At 41.4% G+C, this 8,871-nt stretch overlaps 1 protein-coding gene across 4 annotated transcripts in view; it reads left to right on the plus strand.

The window, feature by feature from the left end:
* The window catches only part of LOC137524139 (transmembrane protein 132D-like), a 1,100,471-nt gene extending 1,096,903 nt beyond the window's left edge, over positions 1–3,568 (plus strand). For all 4 annotated transcript variants that reach the window (XM_068243700.1, XM_068243709.1, XM_068243717.1 and 1 more), the window contains one exon: positions 879–3,568. In XM_068243700.1, coding sequence (XP_068099801.1) covers positions 879–2,054 — 1,176 coding nt within the window. In that variant the 3' untranslated portion in view covers positions 2,055–3,568. The remainder of the gene's footprint in view (positions 1–878) is intronic.
* Positions 3,569–8,871: the final 5,303 nt, after the last annotated feature.

Raw genomic sequence — 8,871 nt, forward strand, 5'->3', positions numbered from 1 at the left:
GCGGGAAGAGGCGGGAAGACTGACTCCAGCAGTGGCAGAGCTAATGCACAAAGCTCTGCCTCTACCAGGAAACGATCCCCGAATTTTACCTCGGGATTTGGGGGTATAAATACATTGTTCTGCTGAGGGAATGCAGCATTTCAGCTATGATCTTATTGCTTAAGAAAACTGGCAAGTAAAAATAAGTATTTTTGGGGGGCTTCACAGTCTCTTTAAAACAACCTAGGTAAGAGCTCCAGATTTCAAATTCCTGCTGCTATAACTGAGTAATCAGCAGTCAGTTTAAAATCCACCAGTCTACACTCTGCAGGAGATGCTTCAGCCTTCCTGCACCCAAACTGAATATTCTGCGGTAACAGTGATATGAACATAGTTGGGCTCTTTACTTCCTGACTGGTTCTCTTTAAGAATTGAGTTAAACAAGAAGCAGAAGATGGAGCAATGTTCATCATAATTATTTGAAGGTTACATACGGAACTTCATCATTTCTGAAGAGCTATCAGAGAAAACTTTAAATTAATACATTGTAGAAAACTGTAATTCTTTCTCATTTTAATACGCAAGTGTGATAATTTAAGTCAGCATATAATAATGTCTTATGACAGACACTTTATTATTCCTCTGGTAAAGTTGAATCCATGTCGCCCCAGGGACCCATTGTCTTTATAGAAGAACCGAGAAAGAAAACACATTTTATTGCCAAGAATTTTAAGCCAGTGTTTTTATGTCTTAGGAATGAATTGGTGCCCTTCACCTTATAGCTTTCAGTTTAATATTGCATAAAATACACTTTGCACAAACTCCTTTTTTTCATTGTACCTGTTTTTGTGTTGTGTGCCTAGTCTTATGTATTAATCTGTGAATTTATTTGCATACAGGAAGTAGAGATCAGCTGCTGGATCCAGTTCAGTGATGGTACCGTGACGCCATTGGATTTCTATGATCCTAAAGACTTTTCATTAAGTGTGTCGTCATTGGATGAAAAGGTTTTCACTGTTTCTCAAGATTCCAAATCCAAATGGATCGTTTTCTCGGCCGTTGCAGAGGGGCAAGGACCTCTGGTGAAGGTAGAATTCATGATAAGCGAGCTTTGCCAAAAGTCAAAAAGAAAGAGCGTCCTCACGGTTGGAATTGGTCACATCAGAGTCAAATTTGGGCAGGATACTAAGAATGACAGCAGAAATGTGCACTACAGGGATCGTTTTGAAAACCACTACATCGGTAGAAGACAAAAGACACCATTAGAAGGCTTGAGACCTGATGGTGCTTATTTTGGTACCCCATCTATGGAAAGAGATGTTCAGATAATGAACAGGGCCACCACTGACAGAGCTCAGCTTAATAAAAAAAGGGAACGGGATAGTCTCTTAGATGATGACAGCCAGCTTTCCAACATACCCATGGATTTCACCAGCTTCCCTGTGCAGGTTGATCTACCAAGTAATAATGGAGATATGGAAGAAAATGATCTTGTACAAAATACGAGAGGTCTAAGTGACCTAGAAATTGGAATGTATGCTTTACTGGGTGTCTTCTGTTTGGCCATACTTGTGTTCCTCATAAATTGTGTGACTTTTGCATTGAAGTACAGGCATAAGCAGGTTCCAATAGATGAGCAGGAGACTATGGCCCATGCACACGACTGGGTCGGTCTTACAAATCGAACAGATATTTTGGAAAATAATGTCACCTTTCCCTTGCAGCCAGAAGAATGCATAACAGCTATAGACAGGGGAGTTAATCTTACAGAAGCAAAATACCTTCTCACATCAAACCCTCCCAAAACTGCAAATGGACAGACATACAGATCGGCAGAGACTTCCTTCAGTGAATTGAAGGAACAGAGGGGCGAACCTGCTGCCTCACCTACCTCCAAGAGGAAACGTGTAAAATTTACTACTTTTAGTAACATCCCTTGTGAAGACGGCATCCCCAACATCAATCCTATATTAGTGAACAATGAGGACGATATTAAATGGGTGTGCCAAGACATAGACATGGGGGACTGTAAAGAACTTAGAAACTATATGGAAAGGTTACATGAAAACGTATGAACCCTACAAGACTGTTGAAGAGTTAAGCATTGTTTGGAGTCCTAATAGGGCTGTGTTCTTTTTCCAACCACTATCTTGCCCCATAGTTATTCTATAAGTTGGAATGATGGATACATGCACAAAACTTTTTATAGACTTCTACAGGGTAGAAAGCATCCGATGTAATGAAAATCCTGGTTTAAAAGAAATAGTCATGTATTGTATGTAACAAGCCACGAAAAAAGCGCATATAGTGGAAACAGCAACGACTGCCAAAAATAGGGAGCATATGATATAATCCTTGCCTAAGGAAGTATAAGAAAATGCAACCGAATGTAGAGACAACTACATTTCTGTGTTGCAGTACTGGTATTGACCAATATGGTAGTGCAAAGTACAAACAGAAATAAAGCTATAAAACAAATTAATTAGTAGCAACCTACCCCACTCACTCAAACAGCAAACAAGTTTGGCCCCACAAGACCACAAATTCAGACATGTATTTAAAAAAGTCCACAACATGGGATCTTAGTTTAGTCTTCTAGTTGGTGCCTTCACAATACTTTATGCACATGTATACTACTTCCTGTGTTCCATTGCAACATTGTTAAATCTGTTCTAGGTTTCTGGTTCTTAGGTTTGTTTTCCTGCTGTTACTTGGTCATATTTCACAGTTCCTAATTGGTCACAGTCTTCCTAGATGTCTTGTACAATTAGGAAAGCTGAGACCTTGGGCTATGTTTGTACATAGATACGGTATACAAGACAATTTCAGGTTATGATTAAGCGTCAAATGAACTGATATTTAGTAACCTCCCCCCACCCCCTGCTAAGACTAGATTTAGATGTAGGATGCTGCCATGTTGCAAACTTTTTTGGATGCATTTCCGAAATGTTTCTACCTGTCTGGAGTAAAATGGAATCTGAATGTTTTTATTTATAGATTACTACCATTTGCACTTAGCCATTGCCACTATGCACTGCTATATTGGAGTGGATTTAAGTAACCCTTTAATGAGATGGATATACAGTTATTGTTTTCTTTTAAACAATGCAAGTTCCTTGACCGTCTTGCTGATCTTTCTGACTTCAGTGTCTGAAATACACACCCGAAACGAGCATGCATGGTCAAAATGTAGTCAGAGAACCTGATGTGCATACTGTTTTTCTGGGTTAGTGGATTAAAGCTGGGGAGGCATAGAATCAGAAAGACTTTCAAACCATTAGTATTGTTTAAAAGCAAATTAATAAATATGGCAGCCTTCCTATCCCTCTCACTACAGAGTTACTTTAAAAATTGCAGCTGTAACAAACATAATAATACCCATAAGGTGCATGCTGTGACTGGAAAATACTTGTTAGAAGTTACCTGTTGGCTGTTGCCACAGCAATGATTGAATTTTGCACTACCCCTTGATTGTGTATGGTAGCCCCCACCTCTCCTTCCCCATTCACCACCTTCCCCTGGGGTGACCCGCAATGCCTGTGGCACTAATCACTAGGTGTGTGTATAGTCAAGAGTATGGGCTCGATTCACAAAGCGGTGCAAAGTGTTAGCACCATGGTGAAAAGGCCCTTATCACGCCTAAAGTCACTTTAGGCATGATAAGAAGAAACTCGCGCGAAGTTGCCGCGCGTACGCGCGTACGCGCGTACGCGCGTAAGTGCGCGCGCAACGCCCGCCGCTTCGCGCGAAGCTCCCATTAAGCCCTATGGGACTTTGCGCGCGCTCTTACGCGCGTACGCGCGAACGCGCTTACGCGCGGTAACTTCGCGCGAAGAGCAGAAAAAATCGGTGATAACTCAGTGGTGAAAAGGTCATCACGCCTAAAGTCTTTTAGGCGTGATAACTGGGTTATCACCGCTTTGTGAATCGAGGCCCATGTGTGCTAATCCTGAAATTCAGGAGTTTAAACATTTGCATATGCAATCCACAGCAAGTGGGGCTTACATGGCAAGGTAGGTGCATAGAAAGCTGGAGGAAATTTGAAAGAGTTGCATAGAGCAGACAATCAGAATTCTTCTGTCATTCAACAGCTGAAACCCGAATGGATGCTCTAATGTTGTAAAAGCTGAATACTACATACCCTACAAGTGGTTCTTTGGCACTAGAAATAAAGGGAAGTATGCAATAAACTGCGTTAAGCAGAATTATGTGCTTAAAGTCTTAAAGTGAATGGGAACCGCATTTAAAAAAATGAGACAGATACTTACCCAAGGTGAGGCAAGGCTCTGGGTCCTATAGAGCCTTCCGGCTCCTCTCCTGGTCCCCTCGATCCAGTGCTGGCTCGCCCGGTAGCAGTATTTGACTAAATTAGTCAAATACTGCTTTATCCAGCTGAAGGAGGCTTCAGAAGTCTTCAGGGAGCCTGAGTGCTCCTGAAGAAGGGTGGCCCTGTACTGCGCCTGCACAAGCACGCTCTCTTGCACGCTCACGCCTGTGCAGTATGGAGCCGCACGTCTTTGGGAGGACACAGTTCCCAAAGACTTCCAAATACCCTTTCGGCGGAGGCTTGAAACGGGTGGGGAGCCAGCACAGGATAGAGAGCACGAGAGAGGAGACGGAAGGCTCTATAGGACCCAGAGCCTTCCCTCTCCTTAGGTAAGTATTTGCTTCATTTTTTAAAAAATGCAGTTCCCATTCACTGTAACGCACAATGGGCTTGATTCACTAAACCATGATAACTCATATCACGGCCGTGCTAGCGTTTTTGCGTGCATTTTTGTGTTTCCAAGTGCAATCGCAAAAATCGCGCAAAACACTAGTGTGGCCATGATATTAGTTATCACGGTTCAGTGAATCAAGCCCAATGAGTAGAGCAGAATGCAATACATTACATGTAATGCATTACGCTCTACTCATCAATACGTACGTAATTCTGCTTAAAGTGGACCTGAACTCTTGCACAGGACAGAAGGAAAACGTAGAGAAATGCACCCTGTATGTATTTAGAGAGTTTAGCCTGTTTAATTCCCCCTCATCTGTGTCTAATCACAAGTTGTAATTTGATCCTACCCCGTGTCACATAACAGCTATGGCAAATAAGCAGATAAGCCTATTTGAAAGCACAGGCTGTAAACAATATTTCTGCTTTCATGAATCAGGAAGTAGAAGCTGTGCAAATTTATTTTAGGGTTTGTATCAGCTGTAACAAATATATGTCTTTTTGTTTAAAGATTATTATGCTGTTGTGTATCTTTTAAAGCAGAGATTTCTAAGTTCAGGTCCGCTTTAATGCAGTTTATTGCTTACCTCCTAGGACCCTTGTTCAATTCACTTTTTCTCCTAGGCCTAGAGAAAAATCTTTATCTTCTCTTTAAAATAACTTTTTAGCATTTTGCTATTGAAAAAGTTCCAAAAAGTACTGTAGAAAATATCAAAAACATTTAGTTTTTTTTTTTTTTTGCTGATGACTTAAAAGGCATTTTGAACCACCGACAAACAAACTCTCCAAGAAAACTTAGGAGTAAAAAAAGTAGGTGAGCTGCCATTTTTATTTTTTGTTTATATTTTATTACTCGCTTGTGGTTTAAAAGGCATGTTATTGATAAGATGTGACATATCACCAGGAGAAAATTCTGGAGAAAAAGTGAATGGAATCAGGCCCAAAGTGAATTGCATAAACGCCATGGGCCTATATGCAATTCACTCTTTCTACTAAGTTTTCCCCTGGGCGATATGTTTACACCTTGTCAATAAAATCCCCTTTAAACCACCAGAAAACAAGAAAATACTCAAAATAATTTTGATAGTACTTTTTTTTAACTACTTTTTGGTACTTTTTCAATTGCAAAGTGCTGAAAGTTACTTATTTTAAAGAGAAGATAAAAAAAATGATCTTTTAAGAGTAATCTCAGGAGATAAAGTGAATTGCATATGGCTCATAAGTTTTCTCCAAGTTTATATTTGTTACACCTTAGCCCATATGCAATTCACTTTTTCTCCTGCATATCTCCTAGGAGATAATTTGTGTCTTTTCTTTAAAATAACTTTTCAGCATTTTACAATTCAAAAAATATCCCAAAGTTGGTGAAATTGTGCTATCAAAATTATTTTGAGAATTGTCTTGCTTGCTGGTGGTTTAAAAGACTTTTTATGACAAGATGTGAAAATCTCACCTAGGAGAAAACTCAGGAGAAGTGAATTGCATATGGTCCTTTGTCAATAAAATGTCTTTTAAATCATCAGAAAGCAAGAAAGTACACAAAACCAGTTTAGCAGTACTTTTTCAACTACTTTTGGTACCTTTTTAATTGTGCAATGATGAAAAGTTATTTTAAAGATAAAAAAAAAATCATCTAGGAGAAAACATAGGAAAAAAGTGAATTGCATATGGGCCATGATTTCTAACAGCTGTAGGTGGATGGTTCCACCTACTGTTGTACCTAAGTAACTTTTATTGTTGTCAGATATACATGCCTAAATTGATTGGTTGCTCTAGATAACTGTTCCACTTTTACTTCAGTTTTTTTTACCAACTGTCTGGGTAAATCAGCCTCATCTGTAAATAGCTCTTCATCACAGCTGGCAACTTATAGCGGTACGAGAATTTTGTCCGCAGGTAGAAATGGACGCGTGTGTTGCCGCAAAGCTAATGTGTAACGGCAACCGTTCAAAACCGGCGCCGTATAGGTTATGATAATGGCTATGAATAGTTCCATTACACCGTTATCCGAATCAGGGGGACCCAGAGCCGGCACAGCGCAGGAAGGGGGAAATTGGGCACACAGAGCGGCGGGGAGGGGGGAAGCCCCCCCCACCATCACCTAGGGGCCTCCCCCTCCCGCCAAATGTTCAGCCAGCGGCAGCGAGCGGGGAATAGCTTTACCGGCATGAAGATATCAGTCATCAGAGGAGATCCATCGCTCTGCGTGCCGCTGGCTGATCTCTGTCTCTCCTGCAATGCACTGACCAATCACGCTCTCACAGGAAGTACTGCAAGAGCGTGATTGGTCAGTGCATTGCAGGAGACGGAGACCAGCCAGCGGCACGCAGAGCGATGGATCTCCTCTGATGACTGATATCTTCATGCCGGTAAAGCTATTCCCCGCTCGCTGCCGCTGGCTGAAATTTTGGAGGGAGGGGGAGTGTGGAAGGGGGAGTGCAGAAGGGGAGGCCCCTAGGTGAGGGTGGGGGGGGGAGCTTCCCCCCTCCCAGCCGCTCTGTGTGCCCAATTTCCCCCCTTCCTGCGCTGTGCCGGCTCTGGGGCCCCCTGATTCGGATAACGGTGTAATGGAACTATTCATAGCCGTTATCATAACCTATACGGCGCCGATTTTTCATATGGAGAATAACGGTATAGAAGACAGAGTGCGATGAACCGGCGCGTCCATTTCATTGTGCGGCTAAATAGCCGTTTCCGACTTATAGTGCCAACTATGTATTACAACTGCAAACTTTTCATTGACTTCACAGTTGCTTTTAATAACACTGTATATGTTCAACTGTACATCATACTAAATTTTTCCCATGCAGTGGACTCTCATCTTAGGCTCAACATTTTTAGCAGTGCAAAGGACAAGTCTCTCAGTTCTGCTCCTAGTCCTATTCTGCCATGTGCTGCTATATGAAAGAAAAGCACTGCAGAGACACCAAACTTGTTTCTCTGTAGTGATTCCTACACAGTGGAACATAAATTGGATTTGTGCAGGACCTTCAACCCAAATTCTCTCCAGTTTTTTTACACGGGCAGCATGAAGGGGATGCGGCTTGGCACCAAGCATTGGAAGGTCTGCCTCAGGTGACATATAGGAGTGGAATACGCTATGAAAAGACAGATGATAATTCATGTGAAGAGGATATTATATTCTTGAAAGTTCAGTTTGTTATTTCTGTATAAACTGACATCCTTAACCTGGAAGCAATGTTATTGGTTCTCTCAGCATAAGGAGTTACAGTATTCAGAGCATGGGGCGAGTTTAATTAATCTTGTCTGCAAATAAATATCATATTTTTTATTATTTATTTATATATTTATGTGACTTTTTACTGCATGGACACATTGGGGGTGAGTCAGAAAATCTGCCCTTTGGTTTCTCTAATGTCTTTGTTCTCATTGGGGCCATTTACCGTCACTTCCTGTCTCACAGACACAACCGGATATTTGAGAATTTATAAGCCCATACTCCCATAACACCCTCAAAAAAGGGAAATCCCCCTCAGTGACAACTGTTACTGGAATAAGTCGCCCACTGAGAGCTTCACTCACAACTTACAAGACAAGAGACAGGACGTTTTTATTGCTTTTTTTCTTGACATACTCATCAGAGCTGCAGCCACTAGGGCACACTCTATCGGCAGTAGCAGGGTTAGGGAGTCTTGCCCAAGGTCTCCTCAGTGAATAGGTGCAGGCTTACTGAGCAGGAAGAGCCAAGATAAGAACTATGGTCTTCTGTGTCAGAGGCAGAGCCCTTAAACAGTACACTATCCAGCCACTTCAGAACTTAGGTTCCAGTTCCAATGTTTTTGAAATATTCTGATTTTTGGGGCCTATTCCCAATGGCGACAAAGACAGACAGTAAAGGCAGATATCCTAACAGATACTAAGACATCAATAAAAACCTGGAAGAGGTTTTAATCCTTCTGTCCTCTATCTAAACTACACAAAGTTCTGTCTTGACTTCAGCTCTTCCCATTCTTTTGTGTGTGAAACATCATGATATTTCTGAAATGTGCTACATAGATTATTAGAGCTGAATTAATTTTGGGAAAGCTGAACTTTTGAAAATATGAGCCCAGCATGATTCCCAGCCCCACATCCAATCCTACCTGGTGTGCCATTCAAAACAAGATCACTAAATACCTTACATTCCCATGTAAACATGCACTTACATGCCT

This window comes from Hyperolius riggenbachi, chromosome 1, assembly GCF_040937935.1.
Source record: "Hyperolius riggenbachi isolate aHypRig1 chromosome 1, aHypRig1.pri, whole genome shotgun sequence".
Lineage (NCBI taxonomy): Eukaryota > Metazoa > Chordata > Amphibia > Anura > Hyperoliidae > Hyperolius > Hyperolius riggenbachi.